Source organism: Bufo bufo, chromosome 2, assembly GCF_905171765.1.
Source record: "Bufo bufo chromosome 2, aBufBuf1.1, whole genome shotgun sequence".
NCBI lineage: Eukaryota > Metazoa > Chordata > Amphibia > Anura > Bufonidae > Bufo > Bufo bufo.
In genome coordinates this window covers 328595368-328622719 of record NC_053390.1, presented here as the reverse complement: position 1 = coordinate 328622719, position 27352 = coordinate 328595368, and the positions used below count along the sequence as shown (strand labels likewise).

The 27352-nt window shown below is 45.8% G+C and overlaps 1 protein-coding gene across 3 annotated transcripts in view; it reads left to right on the top strand.

Moving 5' to 3' along the window:
- Positions 1-541: 541 nt before the first annotated feature.
- The window catches only part of NAA35 (N-alpha-acetyltransferase 35, NatC auxiliary subunit), a 64961-nt gene continuing 38150 nt past the window's right edge, over positions 542-27352 (top strand). Inside the window, exons 1-11 of one of the 3 annotated variants that reach the window (XM_040417011.1) lie at positions 542-741; positions 9142-9276; positions 11882-11915; positions 11987-12101; positions 12887-12961; positions 13938-14105; positions 14186-14252; positions 14342-14385; positions 15709-15759; positions 16092-16175; positions 16272-16386. In XM_040417011.1, the coding sequence (XP_040272945.1) occupies positions 9153-9276; positions 11882-11915; positions 11987-12101; positions 12887-12961; positions 13938-14105; positions 14186-14252; positions 14342-14385; positions 15709-15759; positions 16092-16175; positions 16272-16386 (877 nt within the window). In that variant the 5' untranslated portion in view covers positions 542-741; positions 9142-9152. Of the gene's footprint in view, positions 742-9133; positions 9277-11881; positions 11916-11986; positions 12102-12886; positions 12962-13937; positions 14106-14185; positions 14253-14341; positions 14386-15708; positions 15760-16091; positions 16176-16271; positions 16387-27352 lie in introns of those variants that run through there. The other 2 variants (XM_040417010.1, XM_040417012.1) reach the window with 2 other exon arrangements.

Genomic DNA, 27352 nt, shown 5'->3' with positions numbered 1-27352 from the left:
CAGATCTCAACTGGAAGTAACCAATCAGATCTCAGCTGGTAGTAACAAATCAGTTCTCAGCAGGAAGTAACCAATCAGATCTCAGCTGGTAGTAACCAATCAGATCTCAGCTGATAGTAACCAATCAGATCTGACTGGTTAATACCAGTTGAGATCTGATTGGCTAATACCAGTTGAGATCTGATTGCTTAATACCAGTTGAGCTCTGATTGGTTACTTCCAGCTGAGATCTGATTGGTTACTACCAGCTGAGATCTGATTGGTTACTACCAGCTGAGATCTGATTGGTTACTACTAGCTGAGATTGAGATCTGATTGGTTACTTCCAGCTGAGACCTGATTTGTTACTACCATCTGAGATCTGATTGGTTACTACCAGCGAGCTACTCCTTTCTGTCAGATCTCCGACTGTTTATACTGGCCATACCCGCAGTTCCAGGGGCTAGCTCACTGACAGGCAGCTGACACACAAGGAAATCGCGAGAGCGTGAAATCTCGCGGTATTTTCCCCTGAACGTGTAATATATTACATTTTGAACGCGTTGTTCAGTGGCACCGCATACACAATGTAAGCCTAGTTACTTCCTCTAGAGCCACAGTATGTCATCTCCATTTCTGGTAGTCAGTAAAGCATGGCTTTAGAGGAGAAACCCGCCTACCGTGACGTCATCACGCCGGGCCTTCTGTGCTGCGTAACGTGGAGACAGCGGCTGCGGGAAGCGGCGGAAGAGCTGAGCTGAGGTATGGCAGGAGGGTAAATGACGGCGAGCGGGTCCATGCAGGACATGGTGGGGGTGACCGGTGGAGGGCTGTCGGAAGCGGCGCTGTCCTCAGCGTGAAGTGTCATTGTCACCAGCGTTCTGTCAGGAAGTAACATCATGTGCAGAACATGTCCCCTGCATGACTTCTCCCACCGAGAGCAGTGTGTGCGGACATTAGAGGGGACCTCGGCTCGCTAGGGGGCGCTCAGCCTGTAGTATGTGTGGTGGCCATACACTGATGAGGGTCCTTAGAGCATATTCACATGATGGGTTTTTTTCCTGCGGTTTTCCACATCTCTGTCTGCAGTAAAAATGCCTAATGAACTGTCCATTGATGGAAATGAGAATGAATCCACGTACCAGGACGAGCGGCCTCTTGCTATTAGCCCCACTGATCAGGGCCCAAGCCATGCATGTAAGCTGTAAATGCCCAGCCTGGCATGTCTGCCAATACAAGCTGACAGCACGGGTTATGTGCCCATTTTAGGACCGCGTTGCCGCAGGTAACACATGGAGGATTTCTTCTGGTATTCACAGCGTAATTTTTTTTTCCCATTCGGCTATTTTCAGAACTCCCATAGCGGTGCATGGGAAGCGAGCCCCGTTCTGGGGATGGGAGCAGGTCCCAGGAGTTCATGTCTGTCAGTGACAGCCTATCCTAGTGATATGCCATCCATGTACCCGATGGGACAACCCCTTTAAAGGGATTCTCCAGCTTTAACCCAAATTTTATATAGGACCCGGACAGCACTGTATTTAACACTGCAACTTTCCAGGGCCAAGGACCCAGTCCAGGCCCCTTTCAGTCTCTAGTCATTTAAACGTCTAGTTGGGGCCACATGCACCTCTGTAGCCAATCACTGTCCCGAGCTGGTGCACGTACCACTTGAAGACACTCACCTCTGAGGTCAGTGATTGACTGCAGTGGCGAATACACATCAGGGACTGTTGGCCCTGGTGGGGAGTAGGTTAGTGTAGTTTAGTCCTGGGCCTAGATAACTGGCCGTTACGCTTCATGTACATTAGATTATGTAGATGTGTATTGCCAATTTCATTGGGATGCCCATGCAGTCAAATGTGTATGGGGGTCTTCTGAATGTCCCCTGACCGCAAATGTTGGCGGAAACATGCTCAGTACTTGACTATTCCAGTCCTTTTTTTCCCCCCTGATGGATGAATGCCATGTGGGTCAGATCCAACCGATCACATATGATGAAGGCTTGGATCCATAATGTATTTGGTGGCGGGGAAGCAAAGTTCACTCCTGTTGGATTTCTAACATGCCCAATAGTTTGATGCCCAGCTTATCCCCCCAAGTCTCACCATGGCAATGTAAGTAATCTTTAGATTCTAACATATGCTATGGGTCATGCTTAGAGGGGGTCCTACCTCTGGGACCCCCAGCTATTCTGAGACTGTGTCCCAGCTGCGGGCCTTCTCTTTTCCCTGCACAGAAGCGTCATTTCACATGGAGAAACAACGAAGGGACCGCTGCTCTGATTCATGTTTCTCCTTTCTCAAGATTGACAGGGTCCCAGATGTCAGACACCCACTGACTATAAAGTGAGGGCATATTCTAGGGAAATGCCAGCACTTTGACTTGGTGATACCCTTTTAAATGTGACACTTTTTTTCTTTTCGTGCTAATCTTTGAAATTGATATATTAAACTTCATTGACTCTGCACCTCAACATTGAAACCGTTTTCTAGGCCTTTGCTTCAATTGCACCAAGAACTGACCGTGTAGAAGGCAGAGGGTTGTACAGCTATTTCCTCCGCCTGCGCTGCCATCATGACCATTGCAGACGGGCAACCTCGGGGAGGCAGCGCTTCCCTAGCGCATGCGCAATATCAGCCGTCTACTGCGCATGCAGCCTGGCACATGGTATGGGACAGGACAAGGCAAGCAGGGGTTGGTTGGCAAAAAGGCAGCGATCACTGAGAGGAGTTGATGAAACTGGGGAAAAAAAAGCATTTGATGAGGAGACCATGATAGACAGGCCTGGTTTGCGGCTTTAATTGGCACCAATAATCGTGCAATGCCATTATCTGACATGTATCCTAGACTCTAGAACACCCAATTCATTAAAGGGCTATTCCCATCTCTGACAATGGGGGCATATCGCTAGGCTGTTTCCGTCGGCCCCATAGTAATGAATGGAAGGCATCCTCTATTGCGCAGTGTGCCCTCCGTAGCTTTCATGGCTCCGTTTATGAAATAGGTGCGGGTCCCACCTTTGCGACCCGCACCTATCCGACAATGGGTGCATATCCTAGTGATGTGCCCCCACTATCTGAGATGACACAACCCCTTTAAGACCACAGCAATGCTGTTTTAATGGGAAGTAGAGTTAGGAGACACTGATGAGGGAAGGCTTGGAAAAGATAATAGTGATTAGTAGAGAAAGCTGGAGGGAAATGCAGCTCCGTATACCCTAAGTTCACACTTGCACGTTTTACAGCGCGTTCGAACGCGCTGTAAAACGCATAACCGATGCAAACCAATGCTTCCCTATGGGACTGGTTCACATTTTCGCGTTTTACAGCGCGTTCGAACGCGCTGAAAAACGCCCGACGCATAAACAAGTTCTTGAGCTTCTTTGGGGCGTTTTGTCGCGCGTTTGCGGCCATAGGACACTGCTGTCAATCACACAAACGCGCGTAATACGTGTGTTGACTATGGACAAAAACGCGCGTTAAACGCGCATATCAAATACGCTCAGGTCTGAACCCAGTGATAAGGCGTGCAACGTGTGAGCTGAACACATAGCACCCGCACTGAATCCTGACTCATTCATTTCAATGGGTCTGTGTACATGAGCATTTTTTTTCACGCATCAGTTCTGCGTTGCGTGAAAAATGCAGCATGTTCTATATTCTATGTTTTTCACGCAGCCCTGGCCCCATAGAAGTGAATGGGGCTGCGTGAAAAACGCATTGCATCTGGAAGCGGGTGCGATGCGTTCAGTTTTTTTATCACGCGTTTGAAAAACGCATCAAAACGCATTGCACTCGCACGGAAAAAACTGAACTCAATCGCAGACAAAACTGACTGAACTTGCTTGCAAAATGGTGCGAGTTTCACTGAACACATCCTGAGACAATCCGTCACGCTCGTGTGAAAGAGGCCTAATGCATAAGGCTGCATACGCCTTTGACCTTTCCTCGAGGGATGTGCCTTCCCACTACCTGAAGCCTCATGTACACGTCCGTGAAACACGGACCGTGTGATACCGGCCTGGATTTCTTCAGAGTCATTGGTTGCCATGACGCCGTGCGCTTCCTGCTGCTGCCGCAGTACATTAATGCACTGGTAGGATCTATACCAGTGTATTACTGTGCGGCAGCAGGAAGCGCACGGCGTCATAGCAACCAGTGACTCTGAAGAAATCCAGGCCGGTATCACGCGGTCCGTGTTTCACGGACGTGTGCGTGAGGCTTTAGATGGAGCCCAATTGTAATCTACAAAAAGCAGCTCTGCCCCATGGTTTGTGGCAATGTCCCAAATTACAATCCTTATGGCAAAAGGCTCTTCAGTATATAAAAGAAGTATGTCTAACCCCACAGCAATGTATCGTTCACTAGATCCCTAGAGATCAAGAAGCTGAGGCCTCAGATGTTGTAGCGAAGAAGGGAGTCCACTTAGTTTTATTAACGGTTAAGAAATGCATTTTGAGGCATTGGTTACAGTCTAAAGGGTGTATTAGATCATTGTCTGCCAGATCACGACTGAGGAGCGTTCATAGCAACGCTCGTTACCAATGATCTGCCAGTGTAAAATTGGCAATGTTTACCTGATAAACGAGCTCATTCATTGGGTAATCCCAATCTTTCAACAGGTTCAAAAACCATAGTTTGTGTTGTCTAATCGCGATCTGCTGTCAGCAAACAATGATTCAGTATAGAGACGAGCTGTATGTAATGGCAGCTGTCTCCTCCGCTGACGAGCAGGGAATTACCGGGAAGGAGCGCTTCCCTCCTGGCAATCGCCTGCATAATCTGCCTGTCTAATACGGGCTTAAAGGGGTTCTCCAGGAATTAAGAAAATGAAAATACTTAAATATTACTTCATTATAAATATATTTCCAAATACCTTTCATTAGTTATAATGGCTCGTTTTGTCTAGCGAGCAATCATTAGGTAAAACAAAATGGCCGCTGTCCTATTAGTACACCAAAAGCCTGTCCTAATACCACAGCAGGACAAGTTACTTCAGAGCAGTGGCGTACCTACCATATAGGCAGACCACGCAGCTGCTATGGGGCCCGTGAGAAAGAGGGGCCCGAAGTGGAGGAGAGGCCCCGCCCCCTAATTGCTCCTGTTTATCTTTCTAAAGCTAATGGACCTTTGATGATGTCATCACAGGTCCTGTAAGGGAACTGCACAGTGTAAAGTGTAGTTCCCAGGTTAGAACAGTGCATCTGCCAGGACCTGTGATGACATCATCTTCAACATCACAGGTCCTGCAGAATCTAGCAAAGGAACTGCACCAAAAATGGTGTAGTTCCTAGGTTTCAAAGGTATATCTGCCAGGACCTGTGATGACATCATCACAGGTCCTTCAACCGCTAACCGCAAGTATTAGAGGTTCACAAGCAGCTCTGCATTGATCCATACAGACTGGAATGGAGTGGTAAGAGGAGGTCCTCCATTTTTCGTCATTTACCTCCCCTCCATGCCCTGTTTTTACTCATTGCTCACTCATGTATAATACTTCAGACAGTTACAGTGACCACTACCTCATGTACCTCACAGTGACTATAATGTAAAACTGACCACATATTTCTGTAAACACTGCATCTACAGTATTATACCTTGTATGTCTCACATCAATACACTGTTCTGTGTGTGTGTGTGTGTGTATATATATATATATATATATATATATATATATATATATTATATACACACACACTGCATATATTACACAGTATTATACATGCAATATGTACAGATATATAGTATATACAGTTAGGGTTGTTGCGGGTATCGAAATTTCGATACCCAATCGATACTTTTGTCCCGGTATCGATACGATACCGGGATTTCCGTTTTTTCGATACTGGGCTGCGCTTCTGCGCAGTCTAGTATCTCTGAACATGAGCGCCGCGCTGCTATCGGCGCGCTCATGTTCTCTCTCAGCAGCACGGGGAGAAGGAAGCTGTCCTCCCTCCCCCTGTGCTGCTGCCGCTGCCACCAATGAGAAGAGAGGGGCGGAGGAGGGGCGGCAATGAGAAGAGAGGGGGTGGAGGAGGGGCGGCAATGAGAAGAGAGGGGGTGGAGGAGGGGCGGCAATGAGAAGAGAGGGGCGGAGGAGGGGCGGGCGCACTGCGCCACCAATGATAGGATTACTATCGGAGCGATGGGAGGAGACATCAGCTTCACTAGTGGGCGTTCCTTTTCCCTGCGCTGCGATTGGACAGCGCTACAGCCAGGGAGAAGGAACGCTCACTAGTGAAGCTGATGTCTCCTCCCATCGCTCCGATAGTAATCAGCAGCATGTGGAGCAGGAGAGGAGACAGTAATGGGGCACTGCGGGCGAACGGAGCGGCGCCCAGGACTAAATGGTGAGTGCTGAGACATCGCTGGGCGCCGCTCTGTGTGGCCTAATAGTGAAAGTCTGGACTCATATACAGTAGTCAGTCTTTAACACATACAGGAGGCGGGTGCCGGCAGCAGAATCGCATTGCCGGCACCCTGCCCCTGACAGGGAGCTGCGATCAGCGGCAGTTAACTGCCGCTGATCTGCTAGTACCCGCCTCCTGTATAAAGGGGTAAAATCATTGGTGGTGCAGTGTGCCCCCCCCCTCAATCCCCCCATCCCATTAAAATCATTGGTGGCACAGTGCGCCGGCCCCTCTCAACCCTCCAGTATTAAAATCATTGGTGGCAGTGGCCACAGGGACCTCTCCACTCCCCCTCATTGGTGGTGCAGTGGCAGCTTCTGATCGGAGCCCCAGCTGTGTAAGCCTGGGGCTCCGATCGGTTACCATGGCAGCCAGGACGCTACAGAAGCCCTGGTTGCCATGGTAACATCCCTGATGCTGTGTGCACAAAGCACAGAGCAGCAGGGACAGTGTGGAGTCCTATTCACCCTGATAGAGATCTATCAGGGTGAATAGGAAAAGGGATGAAAGATCCCAGGTTCTAGCCCCTAAGGGGGGAAATAGTTATTAAATAAAAAGTGAAAAAAAAAAAAAGTATAAATCACCCCCCTTTTCCCAATTTCACATATAAAATATATAAATAAACATATTACATCGCCACGTCAGAAAAGTCCAAACTATTAAAATATAAAAAAAAAAATCTAGGTGGTGAATGCCGGAACAGAAAAAATAAAATAAAAACTGCGCGATTCGCCATTTTTAAAAATGAGGAATGCACGTGGCTTTTTTTGTTTATTTTTTTCGCGTGGTATCGAATGGTATCGAGTATCGCAATACTTTTTCATGGTATCGAAACCGAATCAAAAATTTGGTATCGCAACAACTCTATATACAGTAGTGTAATATGTGAGGTACAAGGTATAATAGATGCAGTGTGTACAGATATATAGTATATACAGCGGTGTACTGATATGAGGTACGAGGTGTCAATACACTGCTGTATTTACTATATACCTGTACACACTGCATCTATTATACCTCGTACCTCACATATTACACTACTGTATATACTGTACACACTGCATATATTATACCCTGTACCTCACATATCAGTACACTGCTGTATATATTATACCCCGTACCTCACATATCAGAACACTAGGGAATATACTATATACCTATACACACTGTATATATTATACCCCGTACCTCACATATCAGAACACTAGGGAATATACTATATACCTGTACACACTGCATCTATTATACCTCTTTTGTGTGCCAGGGCTGTTTTGTAATCCCAATCCGGCCCTGATGGCATAAATTATAAAACGCAGCAGCAAGAATAGTTCATGGAACAAAAGGAGGGGCTATAAAAGGGGAATGGGGGCCCAATTTAGATTCCTGCTATGGGGCCCAGTGATTTTTATGTACGCCCCTGCTTCAGAGCACTGAGGTAAAGAGCTGCCTCATCCTCCTCTCTGCTCTGCTTGTCAGGGGTTATGATTCTGAATACAGTTTAATATGAGCTTCAGCTGAATCTCTGTAGGAATGGAGTTTGAGGAGACATGAAGTACAGAGAGGAGGTGGGGATGTGGATAATGAGCAGCAGCATTTGTATGCAGTCTCCATTACCACAGTCTGTCCTGTCCGTCCTCCCTGTACTTCATGTCTCCTTATGAGCTCATTTCCTTCAGAGATTCAGCTGTATTCAGGATCATAATCCCTGACAAGTAGAGAGGAGGAGGAGGAGGACGGGTTTTGTGTGTCTAATAGGACGGCAGCCATTTTATTTCTCCTAATGATTGCTCCCTAGACAAAATGAACCAATATAGCTAATGAAAGGTATTTGGGAATATATTTATAATAAAGTAATATTTCAGTATTTTCTTAATTCCCGGAGAACCCCTTTAACTCTCCGACCATGGAGGAAGTAGTGGGCACTATGAAGCATCTTTTATGGATGGATGGGTTGGGCTGGGTTCACATCACTTTTTTTATCATACGTTTAATGTACACAAAAATAACGGACCCCTCAGACAGATGCCATAATGTGGCATCCGTCACCGTAGAATTCCATTGTGCACGTTAAACGTATGGCAAAAACCTGATCTGAATCCAGCCTTATTAGACCCGGAAAGACACACAGAAAAAGCCTCTGACAGATTTTTTTCCAAATGAAGGCAGTTGATGAAACAACATTGTCTGATACGGAGAGAAGGGATCTGATGGATGTTTTCTATCCCACTACCGGGTACCAGAAGGCTCAGATAAAGGGAACCTTGGGTAAACTTGGTCCTGCTGTGAGCGGGGACGGCCATGGGGCTTAAGACGTATGCAGTGTGCTTATGTATGGGGCATGTACGGTTATGTGGTTGGGGAAAGTGAGGGGCGGGAGAAAACGTAGCATTCGGTACAACCTTCTTGACTGGTACCACATCAGTTTTAATACTCTTATACTAGTCCAAGAACAATTTCAGGTAAGTTGGGCATCTTGGGGCAGAGAAGCGGTTTAATGTTCACTACAGTGTGTGTGAGGGTAGACATGCACTATTACTTCACGTTTTGTATCCATTCATAAATGGAACCGATTGCCTGCACAGAACTGTAATAACTGTACAAATCCCACCCAGGCCTATGTTATGTGAATGAGCCCCAGGAGAAACCATAAAAACCCCACTATGGGAAAGGTTTCCCTGACCAGATGTACAGTCATGTAATACACAGCTACTGCATGTAACCTAATTGTGTGTTGTGTCCATCTTTACTCTTAGTGACCACGGTCATGGTGATGAAAGCATCTGTTGAAGATGATGATTCCGGATGGGAAATCTCCATGCCAGACAAGATGGGCAAGACCAATGCCAGCTGGATAGATATAACCCAGGAATTCAGAGATGCGTGTAGCGGTAATTGTCTACAGTGCTGTAGGAAAGTTTGCCAAGCCTGGAATACTTGCCTGTGAATTGTTGCTACACTACAAGTGGTATCCCTTGTATTATTTTTAAAACCATTAATACCCGGACAGGTCCATCTTCTAAAGTTTTTTCATTTTAGTTCCCCAATGCATCTAAATGGCAAAGGAAACCACTCCGCATATAGCAAATGTGCTTTGTGTCCGTATGGTGGTAGTCTGATCCTGCAGCCATTCTCCAATCCATCGGTCTCCTACTTGTTAACCTATTAAATGTATCTTAGGCTGCATTTCTACATACCCTCAGGTTTCCATTCACCTGATGGAGTCGAAAAGAGAGGCCTGCATCTGGCTGGTATGTGTCTTCATACCATACCACCACCCCAATGCTGTGGATACATACCTCTCAGGATTTGCTAGTAACTAGCCAGCAAGATATGCTTGCTCAATGGTCCCTTTACACTGCCCAATGTTTGGGCAGATAATCGTGATCAAGCATTTGTAGGATAATCTGCCGGTGTAATGGGACCTCCGATTACTCAATGAATGAACAAAATGCTTATTCATTGAGTAATTGGATCGTTCATGCGGTCACCTAAATCATCTTTCGCCACAGCAGATAATGCTATCTAAACAGCACTTTACTGCCTGGCAAACAATAATTCAGTACTGGGACGAGCAATGGCATTAGTGATCTCTCCTCCGCATACTATGGAGGGGATCACTGCATGTAATAGCTGAGGTCTCTTTCACTGCTGAGCAGCCGATTTTTAGAAAGGAAGCGTTTATCTAGATGATATTTGATTTCCACATATTCATATGTTGGATGTTCCTTTGGAGGAGACAACATAACATATCTTCTACCTACACAAGTAGATACTTGATTCTTTTGAGCAGCAAACGAGTTGTTCTTTGATTTGAGTCATTAACATTCGAATGACAACCCTTCAGATGCGCAGAGTATCATACACTGCTCAAAAAAATAAAGGGAACACAAAAATAACACATCCTAGATCTGAATTAATTAAATATTCTTCTGAAATACTTTGTTCTTTACATAGTTGAATGTGCTGACAACAAAATCACACAAAAATAAAAAAATGGAAATCAAATTTTTCAACCCATGGAGGTCTGGATTTGGATTCACACTCAAAATTAAAGTGGAAAAACACACTACAGGCTGATCCAACTTTGATGTAATGTCCTTAAAACAAGTCAAAATGAGGCTCAGTAGTGTGTGTGGCCTCCACGTGCCTGTATGACCTCCCTACAACGCCTGTGCATGCTCCTGATGAGGTGGCGGACGGTCCGGTCATGTTGGAGGATGTTGCAGGCAGCAGAACGTTCTCCACGGCGTATCAAGACTCTGTCACGTCTGTCACATGTGCTCAGTGTGAACCTGCTTTCATCTGTGAAGAGCACAGGGCGCCAGTGGCGAATTTGCCAATCTTGGTGTTCTCTGGCAAATGACAAACGTCCTGCACTGTGTTCGGGCCCTCATATCACCCTCATGGAGTCTGTTTCTGACCGTTTGAGCAGACACATGCACATTTGTGGCCTGCTGGAGGTCATTTTGCAGGGCTCTGGCAGTGCTCCTCCTGTTCCTCCTTGCACAAAGGCGGAGGTAGAGGTCCTGCTGCTGAGTTGTTGCCCTCCTACGGCCTCTTCCACGTCTCCTGATGTACTGGCCTGTCTCCTGGTAGCGCCTCCATGCTCTGGACACTACACTGACAGACACAGCAAACCTTCTTGCCACAGCTCGCATTGATGTGCCATCCTGGATAAGCTGCACTACCTGAGCCACTTGTGAGGGTTGTAGACTCCGTCTCATGCTACCACTAGAGTGAAAGCACCGCCAGCATTCAAAAGTGACCAAAACATCAGCCAGGAAGCATAGGAACTGAGAAGTGGTCTGTGGTCACCACCTGCAGAACCACTCCTTTATTGGGGGTGTCTTGCTAATTGCCTATAATTTCCACCTGTTGTCTATCCCATTTGCACAACAGCATGTGAAATTGATTGTCACTCAGTGTTGCTTCCTAAGTGGACAGTTTGATTTCACAGAAGTGTGATTGACTTGGAGTTACATTGTGTTGTTTAAGTGTTCCCTTTATTTTTTTTGAGCAGTGTATAATAATTTGTGAGTGCGATCTTGTAATAGATTGTCAGGCAAATGGTTGCATTACCACTAAAAGATAATTGTGTGGGTGATTTTTGGGGACAAAAAAAAAGGATTGTTTTATACACTTTATCACCTTTAAGGGTGTGTAAAGACTTTGTTCCACCTTTTTTACCACAAAAACAGTCTTCCCTGCTGTATGCAATCCCCATTTTATATTCGGTTGAGACCACGCGGTTACGAGATGAGCTCGTGGACAGTATTACTGCAAGATCAGACTGAACGCAGTTTGGCGCAATGTGCTGGAGAAATTAAGATTTAGAAGTAGCAATACTAGCAAAAGAAAGTAATGCATAGAAGCACATTTTTTTGATTCTATAATAAGAATTTCTACAGGAAATGTATTGTGTTGTTCGTATCCCGCTAATGAAATGTTTTCTGAACTATGGCTTAAAAGTAAGATGTCATTTCTTCCTTGCAGAGTTGAAGCTGGGCGAGCTGCTTCACGACAAGCTGTAAGTAGAAGTGTGACAGTATTGTAAAGTGACATTGATGACATAGTAACATTTTCCTTTTTGACTTCTAGCTTTGGCCTTTTTGAAGCCATGTCAGCCATTGAAATGATGGATCCTAAGATGGATGCTGGGATGATTGGAAATCAGGTTAATCGAAAGGTTCTGAATTTTGAGCAGGCTATAAAGGTTAGTTTGTGCCAAAATTAGCCCAAAATCTTGGTGTGTAGGTAATTTTAGATTTGTAGTCCTATTGAGTAGGGTTGAGCGAATCAAACTCCACAAAGTGGAATCCAATCCGAATTTCAGGGAAAATTTGATATGCCGCAAAGCCGAAATTCCTCATGCTTCAGGGTTGAGAATCGATTTTCCCTGAATGGCGGAACAAAAATAAATGAATCATAACTTACCTTATCTGTTTAAGAGCAAAGAGCTGGCTGCCGCCATCTTGATTGAATATCTTGTACAAAATACTGTGCGCTTTGATGTATGATGTCACCACGCCGGCCAATGTGATGACGTCATTACATGCCGTGCGAGATTTCACGCTAGAACTTCAATCAAGATGGTGGCAGCTGGCTCTTCACGATCAAATAAATGAGGGGAAGTATGATTTTATTCATTTTTTTTAAAATTTATTTTACATTGTAACACCCATCTGGACCTTCATTGCAAACTGCTAGCAATTCGTTCTTGACTTCTAGCAGGAATAATAAAGGAATCGCACAACATAGAGTCATAAAAATCGATGCTCCAGAATTCCTAATATTGTAGGGATTCATATAGTTGCTAAAACAGCTATGTTAGAAGCAGTGACAGGTCGTCTTTAAAAATCACCAATCTTATACATGCTGTAGATTCACATGACAATTTACTGGCCACATTTATTTAGACGTTGTATTTCTTGTCAAATATATACAGTTACTGTTACTTTAGCTGACGGAGTTGTCTTTGTTTCCCCCCCCCCCCCAAAGGATGGAAGCATTAAAATTAAGGATTTAACGTGGCCAGATTTAATTGGAATTATGGATACATGTTTTTGTTGCTTGGTAAGTATTAAATTATTTTTATGTTATAGTTAAAAAAAAAAAAAAAAAAATCATGCAACGCGTTGAAATAAGTTTTACCCACCAGTTTGGCACAAGATAGCTAAGGCCAGTGATTGGCTGCAGCGGCCAAGTATACAGACATGTCGCTGGTGTAGCTATGTAAAGAAATCCTGGCCCAGGAGGGCCGGAATGGCAGCGTTGGAGTGGAGTGAGTTTGAGCTGGGGAGGATAACGTCTTATGTTTTAGCCCCTTCCCTGTCTGACCAGCATTTTATATTAACACAGACGGTCCCTTAATAATCAACAGTACAATTGCTCTGTACCCAGTGCTGTAAACAGGGTCGTAGCTATAGGGAAGCGGCTGCTTTGGGGCCCACCCAGGAGGAGGATAAAGATTTGGCAGGGCCCCCTAAACGGTATTATACAATGACCTAGTGTACAGTATCAGTATATACAGTGACATGACATACAGTATATATTTGTAGGATACGGAAAGAGTGGCTGCAGGGCCTCATCTGAGAGAGCAATCTTAACTAGCTGCAGGAGTGGGGGTTGCAAAGAAGTTGCTAGGAGGGGGAAGCATTAAAAATTTCTGTGGGGCCCAGTCATTTCTAGTTACGCCACTGGCTGTAAATGTAAGGGCCCATTACGGTGCCCGATGTTTGGGCAGATTATCTCTGAAGGATGCAAAATGCTCGTTCATCAGGTAATAGGATCATTGGTGCAGTTACCTAAATAGCCCTTCTCTGCCAGCATTGATTCTGTACGGGGATGAGCTATGGCATTAGCGATCGCTCCTCCCCATATGGTGGAGGAGATCACTGCATGTTAATGCAGCTTTCTCCCCCACTCATGAGCAGGCGATTGTTGGGAAGGAAAACGTACTATATCGGGCCATGTAAAGGGGCCTTTAGACCGGTCTGCATGCTTTGGAGCATTTCTTCCTATATTGAGTTTTTTTTTTTTTTAACCACAGATAACATGGTTGGAGGGTCATTCCTTAGCACAGACTGTATTCACATGCCTCTACGTACATAATCCTGATTTCATAGAAGACCCAGCTATGAAAGCATTTGCACTAGGAATCCTGAAGATATGTGATATTGCTAGAGAAAAAGTGAACAAAGCTGCTGTATTTGAAGAGGTTGGCCATCTGATAGTTAAAGAACAATATACTCGTGTTTTAAAGGAAGCATCAGGAGTCACTGGTATTTTTCTTTATAGGAAGACTTCCAGTCCATGACCTATGGGTTTAAAATGGCTAATAATGTAACAGATCTCAGAGTTACAGGTATTTTATATTATTTCTTGTGTAGGTATGTAATTTATTTTTTTGTGTGTTTTTTATCCTAATCAAAATTTTTATATTTTTAACACCAGGGATGTTAAAAGACGTTGAAGATGATTTGCAAAGGAGAGTTAAGGTAGCTTACATATCCTCTTGTTTTGATTTTCAGTTGCAGTAAGTCCCTGGGTGCTTTTATTCTGTTTTAATCCAAAGAGATTACTAGAATATTAGTTTATGTTCTATACCTTTCATTCCATTCTGAAGCTGGTAGAGAAGCTGAAAGTAATATAGTGGGTACCAGTGCTGATCTATCTTCTCCTGTGCTACAGGGCTGCACTTTCCCAGAAGTGTGACATGTCGTATACACACCGTCAGTGTTGAAATACATGTAGATGGCATGTTATGCTTCCGGTCCTGTGTGGACTGTTGTCACTATGGGGGCTATTCTCCCTCTAAGGAGCCCCAGTTACAGGGGAATACAACGCCCTTGGGCATTGTATACAGGCAGTGCTGATCAGGGTCTGCTAAGACCCTGCAGTTCTGCTCTGCCTGGTGTCACCAGCTCCTGCTGGTTTGCAGGAGCTTTAATCCCACTCCATATGTGTATGACTCTCTGAAACAAAGCATTGTATGGGGATTGCTAATTATAGAGTTAAAGGGTTTATCTCACTTCAGCAACCGTTGTTTGAGTCTGCATCCGAGCAGCATTTTTAGCGGCTTGGATGTGGGGCTGCGAAAGATGCAGACAGCACTACGTGTGCTGTCCACATCCATTGCTTCATTCCGTGGCCCTGCAAAAAAAATGTCCTATTCTTGTCTGTTTTGCAGACAAGAATAGGCATTTCTGTTATGGTCGGCCCATTCTGTTCCATTCGGCAAATTGCGTAACGCAAACGGGCGATATCTGTGTTGTGTTGACCCACAATTTGCGGGCCGCAAAACACGGCACGGTCGTGTACATGTAGCCTTATCATGTAGAAAAAGTTAATACAAAGCACTTCCTAATGTATTGTGAGTGTCCATATTGCTTCCTTTGCTGGCTGGATTCCTTTTTCATCACAATATACACTGCTAGTTTCCATGGTTATGACCACCCTGCAGTCCATCAACGGTGGCCTTGCTTGCACACTATAGACAAAAGCAGACTAGCCTATGTGTGCTCCCATGGTCCCCAGCCACCAAAGAAGCCGGTGCATTTTCCTACAGTGTGCAAGCACGACCACCGCTGACAGATTGCAGGGTGGTCGTAACCATGGAAACAAGCAGTGTATTATGTAATGGAAAAATGAATCCAGCCAGCAAAGGAGGCAATATTGGTCATTACAAGTCATTAGTAAGTGCCTTGTATTAACTTTGTCTACATGATAAATGCCACTTGCTGAAGTGAGACAGCCCCTTTAAGTGAACAGCTCTTGTCCAAAACATTAAAAAGTGATACGGTTTTTTCCACATATTTTAGAGTACCAGGAGTCGACAAGGTGAAGCAAGAGATCCTGAAGTAGAGCTTGAGGTAATATCACTGACTGAAGGAATGGAAGTAAGAAAATATTCTTCAGACAGAATCATCAGAGCTTTTAACGCTTCCCACCTTCAGGAAACTTTTACTGACAAAACCTACACAATAATTAAAGTTTCCTGGTAATACTAACTGCATGGGGTTAATGTCTGGTTTTCACACTGCCTTTTGCCCAGTGCATATATTTTTCAGGAAATACTCCAGACACAATTCTGCCAAACACAATATGAAAGTAGCTTAAGTTATATACATCTGTTGTTGCAAAAAAGGTTGCATATGAGTTTTAATGGGATTTGCTGCATTTATCATTTGTTTCCTTTTTTCAGCACCAGCAGTGCTTAGCAGTATTCAGCAGAGTCAAGTTTACTCGTGTTTTGCTTACTGTATTAATAGCTTTTACAAAGAAGGAGGTACGTTTTTTTTTTTATTTTTTTATTATTTAGTGGTTTGTATGTGAGATTTAGCAATACTGTTGCTTAATTAAATGTTTGATCTCTTATTTCTAGACAAGTGCAGTAGTCGAGGCATCAAAGCTAATAAGCCAAGCCACTGACCTACTTGCTGCTATTCAGAACTCCCTTTCGCTTGGCATTCAAGCCCAGAATGACACCACCAAAGGAGGTGAGAACCAGTTAAGCAGAAATTTTTGACATTGTGTAGTAAAGGCTTTGTACAAATCTGCACCAAAAAAAACTTTATTGTATTTACAATTTTTATGTACAAAATGAGAAGCAAATCCGGTGTAGTCCTGCAGTCATGTGTTACTTCTAGTGTTGAGTGAATAGAGCTTTGGATCATAGATCCAAAGTCGATTAGTCTCCGTACAGCATTCAAATGTATTGGCTCCGGCGAGGGAAATTCATTATCACCAAAGTCTCTCTGAACTTCAGTGAATAACTTCGGGATTTGATTTTGAACCTTTTTGTATCTTTTTGAAACTTGGATCCGAAGTCTGCTTCGGTACCGAGGTACCAGTCTGTACCGAAGCAGACTTTGGATTCCTGTTTTAAAATGTTTTTCAAGATTAAAAATCGAATGCAGAAGTTATTTACTGAAGTCTCACAAGACTTCGGTGATTACTAATTTTTACTCGCTGAATCCCCTACTGGTCTTTGTGTGCATTAAAAAAACGCTTTGAGCAAATCAACTTTTGGATCTCTGATCTATAACTCTATTTCCCCTCTGCTTTTTGCTAATGTACAAACCATAGCAAATGCTTGGCCAAATATGTAATATACGGACAGGCCGTCTCCCCTAGAGTCTCTTTATTAGCTGCTTTCCACCTTGGCTTATAGAGTGGGATCCCAAACAGGGACATGTGGTTAGTCAACTACTTTAAATTTAAGGTACTCTTAATCCATAACGGGGTTGTCTTACTTAAAGGGCTTCTGCAGTTCTTTTAAACTGATGATCTATCCTCTGGATAGATCTTCAGCATCTGATCATGGGGGTCCGACACCTGGGACCCCTGCCGATCTGCCATTTGAGAAGGCAGCGGCGCTCCAGTAGCGCCGCGGCCTTCTATCGGTTTCCCTCAGGCCCAGTGACGTTCACTTGAATGTAGTTTAGCAGCGCCCAGGCAAGTGATACTGGTCATGACATCACTGTGCCTGCGGTAAACATTGAGAAGGCCAGCGCCACTGCCTTCTCAAACAGCTGATCAGCAGGGGTCTCGGGTGTCTGAACCCTGCCAATCAGATGCTGATGATCTATCCAGAGGATAGGTCATCAGTTTAAAAGAACTGCAGAACCCCTTTAAGCAAATGGTATTTATCATGACAAGGCATTTACTAATGTATTGTGATTGTTAATTTTTCCATCACATTATACACTGATCGTTTCCTGGGGTTGCGACCACCCTACAATCCAACAGAGGTGGCAGTGCTTGTAGGAAAAAGCACCAGCCTATGTGCACTCCCGTGATCCTGGCTACCATTGCTGGATTACAGGATGGTCATAACCATGGTAACAAGCAGTGTATATTGTGATGGAAAACTGAATCCAGCCAGCAAAGGAAGCAATATGGACAATCGCAGTACATTAGTAAGTGCATTGTATTAACTTTATCTACATGATAAATGCTATTTGCTGATGTGAGACAACCTCTTTAACCACCTCCGGACCGCTGTACGCACAGACGCGTCCTAGAGGTGGTTGATTCATTCCGCCTGGACGCATATACGCGTCATCTCGCGAGACGCGAGATTTCCTGTGAACGCGCGCACACAGGCGCGCGCGCTCACAGGAACGGAAGGTAAGAGAGTTGATCTCCAGCCTGCCAGCGGCGATCGTTCGCTGGCAGGCTGGAGATGTGTTTTTTTTAACCCCTAACAGGTATATTAGACGCTGTTTTGATAACAGCGTCTAATATACCTGCTACCTGGTCCTCTGGTGGTCCCCTTTGTTTGGATCGACCACCAGAGGACACAGGTAGCTCAGTAAAGTAGCACCAAGCACCACTACACCCCCCCCCCCCCCCCCCGTCACTTATTAGCCCCTGATCACCCCTGATCACCCCATATAGACTCATTGATTTCCCCCCTGTCATTGATTTCCCCCCTGTCATTGATTTCCCCCCTGTCATTGATTTCCCCCCTGTCATTGATTTCCCCCCTGTCATTGATTTCCCCCCTGTCATTGATTTCCCCCCTGTCATTGATTTCCCCCCTGTCATTGATTTCCCCCCTGTCATTGATTTCCCCCCTGTCATTGATTTCCCCCCTGTCATTGATTTCCCCCCTGTCATTGATTTCCCCCCTGTCATTGATTTCCCCCCTGTCATTGATTTCCCCCCTGTCATTGATTTCCCCCCTGTCATTGATTTCCCCCCTGTCATTGATTTCCCCCCTGTCATTGATTTCCCCCCTGTCATTGATTTCCCCCCTGTCATTGATTTCCCCCCTGTCATTGATTTCCCCCCTGTCATTGATTTCCCCCCTGTCATTGATTTCCCCCCTGTCATTGATTTCCCCCCTGTCATTGATTTCCCCCCTGTCATTGATTTCCCCCCTGTCATTGATTTCCCCCCTGTCATTGATTTCCCCCCTGTCATTGATTTCCCCCCTGTCATTGATTTCCCCCCTGTCATTGATTTCCCCCCTGTCATTGATTTCCCCCCTGTCATTGATTTCCCCCCTGTCATTGATTTCCCCCCTGTCATTGATTTCCCCCCTGTCATTGATTTCCCCCCTGTCATTGATTTCCCCCCTGTCATTGATTTCCCCCCTGTCATTGATTTCCCCCCTGTCATTGATTTCCCCCCTGTCATTGATTTCCCCCCTGTCATTGATTTCCCCCCTGTCATTGATTTCCCCCCTGTCATTGATCTCCCCCCTGTCATTGATCTCCCCCCTGTCATTGATTTCCCCCCTGTCATTGATTTCCCCCCTGTCATTGATTTCCCCCCTGTCATTGATCTCCCCCCTGTCATTGATCTCCCCCCTGTCATTGATTTCCCCCCTGTCATTGATTTCCCCCCTGTCATTGATTTCCCCCCTGTCATTGATTTCCCCCCTGTCATTGATTTCCCCCCTGTCATTGATCTCCCCCCTGTCATTGATCTCCCCCCTGTCATTGATTTCCCCCCTGTCATTGATCTCCCCCCTGTCATTGATCACCCCCCTGTAAAGCTCCATTCAGACGTCCGCATGATTTTTACGGATCCACTGATAGATGGATCGGATCCGCAAAACGCATCCGGACGTCTGAATGAAGCCTTACAGGGGCATGATCAATGACTGTGGTGATCACCCCATATAGACTCCCTGATCACCCCCCTGTAAAGCTCCATTCAGATGTCCGCATGATTTTTACGGATGCACTGATAGATGGATCGGATCCGCAAAACGCATCCGGACGTCTGAATGAAGCCTTACAGGGGCATGATCAATGACTGTGGTTATCACCCCATATAGACTCCCTGATCACCCCCCTGTCATTGATTACCCCCCCTGTCATTGATTACCCCCCTGTAAAGCTCCATTCAGACGTCCGCATGATTTTTACGGATCCACTGATAGATGGATCGGATCCGCAAACTGCATCCGGACGTCTGAATGAAGCCTTACAGGGGCATGATCAATGACTGTGGTGATCACCCCATATAGACTCCCTGATCACCCCCCTGTCATTGATTACCCCCCTGTAAAGCTCCATTCAGACGTCCGCATGATTTTTACGGATGCACTGATAGATGGATCGGATCCGCAAAACGCATCCGGACGTCTGAATGAAGCCTTACACGGGCGTGATCAATGACTGTGGTGATCACCCCATATAGACTCTCTGATCACCCCCCTGTCATTGATCACCCCCCCTGTCATTGATCACCCCCCCTGTCATTGATCACCCCTCTGTAAGGCTCCAGACATTTTTTTGGCCCAAGTTAGTGGAATTATATTTTTTTTTTTTCTTACAAAGTCTCATATTCCACTAACTTGTGTCAAAAAATAAAATCTCACATGAACTCACCATACCCCTCACGGAATCCAAATGCGTAAAATTTTTTAGACATTTATATTCCAGACGACTTCTCACGCTTTAGGGCCCCTAGAATGCCAGGGCAGTATAAATACCCCACATGTGACCCCATTTCGGAAAGAAGACACCCCCAGGTATTCCGTGAGGGGCATATTGAGTCCATGAAAGATTGAAATTTTTGTCCCAAGTTAGCGGAACGGGAGACTTTGTGAGAAAAAAATTAAAAATATCAATTTCCGTTAACTTGTGCCAAAAAAAAAAAATTTCTATGAACTCGCCATGCCCCTCATTGAATACCTTGGGGTGTCTTCTTTCCAAAATGGGGTCACATGTGGGGTATTTATACTGCCCTGGCATTCTAGGGGCCCCAAAGCGTGAGAAGAAGTCTAGTATCCAAATGTCTAAAAATGCCCTCCTAAAAGGAATTTGGGCACCTTTGCGCATCTAGGCTGCAAAAAAGTGTCACACATCTGGTATCTCCGTACTCATGTGTTTTGTGGTGTCATTTTACATATACCCATGCTGGGTGAGAGAAATATCTTGGCAAAAGACAACATTTCCCATTTTTTTATACAAAGTTGGCATTTGACCAAGATATTTCTCTCACCCAGCATGGGTATATGTAAAAAGACACCCCACAACACATTCCTCAACTTCTCCTGAATACAGAGATACCAGATGTGTGACACTTTTTTGCAGCCTAGGTGGGCAAAGGGGCCCATATTCCAAAGAGCACCTTTTGGATTTCACAGGTCATTTTTTACAGAATTTGATTTCAAACTCCTTACCACACATTTGGGCCCCTAGAATGCCAGAGCAGTATAACTACCCCACAAGTGACCCCATTTTGGAAAGAAGAGACCCCAAGGTATTCGCTGATGGGCATAGTGAGTTCATGGAAGTTTTTAATTTTTGTCACAAGTTAGTGGAATATGAGACTTTGTATGAAAAAAAATAAAATAAAAAAAATCATAATTTTCCACTAACTTGTGACAAAAAAATAAAAAATTCTAGGAACTTGCCATGCCCCTCACGGAATACCTTGGGGTGTCTTCTTTCCAAAATGGGGTCACTTGTGGGGTAGTTATACTGCCCTGGCATTCTAGGGGCCCAAATGTGTGGTAAGGAGTTTGAAATCAAATTCTGTAAAAAATGACCTGTGAAATCCGAAAGGTGCTCTTTGGAATATGGGCCCCTTTGCCCACCTAGGCTGCAAAAAAGTGTCACACATCTGGTATCTCCGTACTCAGGAGAAGTTGGGGAATGTGTTTTGGGGTGTCATTTTACATATACCCATGCTGGGTGAGAGAAATATCTTGGCAAAAGACAACTTTTCCCATTTTTTTATACAAAGTTGGCATTTGACCAAGATATTTCTCTCACCCAGCATGGGTATATATAAAATGACACCCCAAAACACATTCCCCACCTTCTTCTGAGTACGGAGATACCAGATGTGTGACACTTTTTTGCAGCCTAGGTGGGCAAAGGGGCCCATATTCCAAAGAGCACCTTTCGGATTTCACAGGTCATTTTTTACAGAATTTGATTTCAAACTCCTTACCACACATTTGGGCCCCTAGAATGCCAGGGCAGTATAACCACCCCACAAGTGACCCCATTTTGGAAAGAAGAGACCCCAAGGTATTTCGTGATGGGCATAGTGAGTTCATAGAAGTTTTTATTTTTTGTCACAAGTTAGTGGAATATGAGACTTTGTAAGAAAAAAAATAAAAAATCATCATTTTCCGCTAACTTGTGACAAAAAATAAAAAGTTCTATGAACTCACTATGCCCATCAGCGAATACCTTAGGGTGTGTACTTTCCGAAATGGGGTCATTTGTGGGGTGTTTGTACTTTCTGGGCATTGTAGAACCTCAGGAAACATGACAGGTGCTCAGAAAGTCAGAGCTGCTTCAAAAAGCGGAAATTCACATTTTTGTACCATAGTTTGTAAACGCTATAACTTTTACCCAAACCATTTTTTTTTTACCCAAACATTTTTTTTTTATCAAAGACATGTAGAACAATAAATTTAGAGCAAAATTTATATATGGATGTCGTTTTTTTTGCAAAATTTTACAACTGAAAGTGAAAAATGTCATTTTTTTGCCAAAAAATCGTTAAATTTCGATTAATAACAAAAAAAGTAAAAATGTCAGCAGCAATGAAATACCACCAAATGAAAGCTCTATTAGTGAGAAGAAAAGGAGGTAAAATTCATTTGGGTGGTAAGTTGCATGACCGAGCAATAAATGGTGAAAGTAGTGTAGGTCAGAAGTGTAAAAAGTGGCCTGGTCTTTCAGGGTGTTTAAGCACTGGGGGCTGAGGTGGTAAAGGCACAGTTGTGTCACAAAGGGGTATTTTTTTTTAAACTCAATATTCATAGAAAACAACTTTTTTTAAAGAATTTTTGGCTTTTTTTTTTTCTTTTGTTTCATCAGCATGATGTCATTGAAAATTAAATACAGAATAGTGTCCTCCTTTAGCAGTTGGCACAAAGACATTAAACTCCTTTTATAGATATGTAACCCATTCTGAAGGCAGTAGTATACTGGCTGATTGTCAGCCAAATCATCGGTAACAAGTTTTCGTAGGAACACTCATTAGCGACGATCTTGCTGTGTAGTACTGCTGCACGTTTAAAAGTTATCTTTTGCTGAACGCTAGATGGTGCTGTCTAATCATGCTCTGCTGCCGGCAAACAACTAGTCAGTATGTGGATGAGCGATGGCATAACGATTGCCGGGAAGGAACGCTTCCCTCCTCACAATTGACCGGATAATCGCTTAATGTAATACTGGCCTTAGTTTATTGCTGCTGTGAGGGAAAAATGTTATCGGTTATCTGCTCCTGCCATTGTTCTCCTGATAGGCCTAGATAAAGACGCCCACAGAAGAGCATTGCACTTTTCTGTGTAATGTGTGGTGCTCTAATTGAGGCACTTTCCCTTCCCTCTGTGGCTGCAGTGAATGGTCTCACTTAGCCAATGCTGTTTGCCGTGATAAACATCCAAAGAAGCAAGTTAAAGAGCCAGGACAGGAAATAGAATACATGGTGTGATTTAAAAAAATATATCTGGAAGCAAACGTAGAATGCTCCCATATAGGTTATTTATAATGTGATACAAATGTCATGGTAGTTCCCCTTTCAGATAAGTTGGTATTTGTTCTACATAAGTGTTCTCTTCTCTGGGCTCCAGAGTTTGGAAACGCTAGTTATGATGATGGTAAGTAAGCACTACCAGCTGTTAACCAGTGCCACAACTTGGATCTACCCTGAGCATGGATACCTGAAGGTGTTGCCCACTCCCTGCACTGCTATTTCTGAGAAATGGGTGAAGCATAGCTGGGCTCCTAGTTGGCAAACCATGACAAACATTTGTAATGTTCTTTTCTCGTGCATGGCATTGGGGGACACAGCACCATGGGTATATGTCCAACTACCACTAGGAGGCACTAGACACAAAAAGTGTTGGCTCCTCCCCGTTGGGCTATACCCTCTCCACAGGCACAAGGCTATTCAGTTTTTGTCTAGTGTCCGTAGGAGGCAGACCTGTCCTGCTTTTTTGCAGGTCCTGCTGTTTATTTTTTATTTAATTTTTTATCCTTTTTTTCTCTCTTCTGCAGGTCTCGGTGATCTCCACCGTTATACCTGCTGCAGGCTGGGGCTCCATCGTGTTCCACTTTAGTTGCCCCCCCTGTGGGCGCGTACTTCTGTACCATCGCCGGTCACCCAGTCCCCACAGACTGCATCCGCAGTGGCTTGCCGGCATTCCCACGGTTCCCGTGTTGAGTCTGCCGAAGGGGTGACCCTGCGGCGCCCGAAGACATCAGATGGTGAGTATAGTGAGTATACTCCCCTGTCCCTGCCCCAGGGTTAGGTTCCCTCCTGTGGCCAGGGGGGTGGGATCCACCTTAGCTGGGGGTCCTGGGAAGCTTCCATCTTCCTCCACCTTTCTCTTCCCCCTTGGTTGGTTTTTTCTCTCCTCCCTGGCCACACAGTCCAGGCGTCGCTTCTCCTGGGCCTTCCCCGCTACTTTAGTCCCCGGTTTTTGCAGGGACTAGGCCTCATCTTCCATGGCCCGTTCCCGGCTCCCAGGTGCTCTGTTTGCCCTGTTCCGCCCCCCCCCCCACCCTCCTCACCTAGTTTTGTGGGTCCGGAGGCCCCTCGGTCGGCCGCGATTCGTCCCGCCCCCCTCGCTCCATTCCCGGCCGCCTCATAAATCGAGGCCCCGGCTTTTGGGCCTGCTAGGCCGCGATCTTCCCGGCCCCTCCTCCTTGCTTCCCGGGCTTTTCTGACCCCGCCCGGCCCTCGGGAGGGGCTATCTCCTCCACCCTTTACTGGTCTAACGTGGGTTATCTATCCAGTGGATAGATCCTCAGTTTAAAAGAACTGCAGACCCCCTTTAGGTCATTGTCCTATGTAAAGGCAGCTAATGCTGTACATAGGGATCACTCAAGTCGTTCCCCCCCACCCCTCCTCAATTGCTTCATTTCTCCTGCAGCCTCTATAGCTGCTGCAGCACCTCTTTGGGGAACATGGCATCCGGGTCCAGATATGACAGCCTCTGCTGGCTGCTCTATGAGCGTCTCCTCTCCCAGCCTCTCCTCGGATCGCCACGTCTTTTCACGTGCGTCCGCTGTCTACGAAGGCTGCCATGCGGTCGGCCTGTCCCTGCTTGTGTGCAGTACCTCTTTCCAGACCCCATTGTGTCCCCTGACCAAATCCTTTTGTGTAGGTCCCTTCTGAATGGTCTCCCTCTTTGTCAAAGCCATGGGAACCTTGTCCGACTCTCCCAATCCCTGGCGTAGTCGCTGGACCGCTACCTATCCGATTGCGGCCACCTATGCCCTCCCAGGGTCCTCCCTGCAGATGAGGCATGCTCAGATACCGGGTCCGGCAAGGGGTAGCTCACAGTACAACCTCGGGTGGTCTCAACAGGATTCCACCCCTCCTCGGCATCCTCGGGTCCTCCCCAGGACAGGCCTGAGGCTAGTGACGAATCCTTTCCCGTCACCCCATCCGTTGCCTCGGGGGACACCTCTGCACCGATTCCCTCGGAACAGAGCATCAGGCGGTCTTCCTCCATACAGAAGCCTCTGGGAGGTCAAGACTAACGTGCACGGAGGAACCTCTCCTACCCAGGGTTGGTATCCCCTCTAGTGGATTTTCGGATGGCGCTCCCCTGACTGCACAGGTATTCAACCGCACAGGTAAGGCAGCCATCCCCGTGTTTAGCATAATGAGTCACCTACTTGGTGTCTCTGGTACGTACGCCTTCTCCTTAACAGGGGGGTACCTACACCACTGCCATAGGCTGTGCCTGACAAGCCTTCCTGGTTCCCCTATACCAGGGGCTATGCTCTACACATTTGAGAGTGTTTCCACCGGGTCCCCATCCTGGTGCTGGTGTTCGCCACTCTACCTCATAACAGGGGGTCCCTGTTCTTGGCAAGCGCCTCCTGTTGGTTGGTAAGGAAAAGCAATTATATATGGCTGTTTCCATCCGCCTTGCTCTTTTTCATACCTACACCTACTCCAGATGCTGAAGCCATTACTCCTGGCTGGCTCTATGGTGTTCCATGCGGCACTATTTCTCCCTTCCGGGCGAGATACACAGGCCGCCTTCAATTGCCTTGGCAATTGCACCTGTCTGTTCCCAGCCACTTTGCTCCTTTCATAGGTAGAGTACCTACACTATCTCCTGATGCTGTAGCCGATACCTCTGGCTGGCTCTATGGTGTTCCATGCGGCACTATTTTTCCCTTCCGGGCGGGATATACAGGCCGCCTTCAATTGCCGTTGCAATTGCTCCTGTCTGTTCCCAGACTTTTTTGCTCCCTTTCATAGGTAGAGTACCTACACCATCTCCGATGCTGTAGCCAATACCCCTGGCGGGCTCTATTGTGTTCCATGCGGCAACATTTCTCCCTACGGGCGAGATATAGAGGCCACTTTCAATTGCCGTAGAATTGCCTCTGTCTGGTTCTAGTCGGCACCAAGCTGCCACCTTGGTCCCTTCATAGGTAGAGTACCTGCACCATTTCCTGATGCTGTAGCTGTTGCTCCTGTCTGGCTTTATGGTGTACCATGTGGCATTTTCTCTCCCTTACCGGACGAGATATTGAGGCCTCCTCCAATTGCCGTGGTCATTGCACCTACCTCATCATAGTGTGCACCAAACGGCCATCTTACTCCCTTCATAGGTAGAGTTCCTGCACCGTCTCTGATGCTGCAGCCGTTACACCTGTCTGGCTCTATGGTGTACTATGCGGCCCTGTTTCCCTTTTTTTCAGGCGAAATAGAGGGCCTCCTTCAGTTGCCATTTCACCTACCTGATTGTAGTGTGCACCTGTCTTGTTCTTTGTGGTACCGTGCGGCCCTATTTTCCCCTTCCCGGGCGGAATATAGGTACCATTGCTAACGCGGTAGCTGTTGCACCTCTCTGGTTCTAGGGTGCACCATGTGGCCACATTGCTCCGATCTTAAAGGTAGTACCTCTACCATCTACAGATGCTGTACCCATTACACCTTTCTGGTCGTTTTCTGCACTACGCAGCCATATTTCTACTTTACAGGTTGAGTACCTGTACCCTCCAAATGCAGTAGCATTCCCAGATTCTGTGGCTATGTTTCCACTCTCCTTAGACATGCAGCCACTTTCCCTATATTTTAGGCGTGTGGTTGTATTACTCAAGGTGCTGGGCCCTATGGTGCAATCTGTGGCCCATACAGTTTCTGTATTACTGGGTGCTTTCTGCCCCCAGGTTCTAATCTGTGCGGCGGATGTTGGTTTCACCCTTTTGGTTCTTCCATACATCTCCACTCCGTTTCTGTCGTGCTCAATGGTCTCCTTGTACTTCTCAGGGCACTGTCTACAACAGGCCATCCTGGTTCTGCATGTGCATGGTTTCCATATCTGGCAGGGGTGGGCCAGCCCAACCCCCACCTTGTCGGTCTAGTGCTACTTACTTGTAGCTCCAGTATATGGCTGATCTGTTCTGATCTGGCGGGTGGTCCACATACAACCATGCTCCCTACACCATGGCCAGGTGGTTGTTGGCCTTTGTGCTAGGCTTGCTCTTGCCATCTCTATAAGGTACT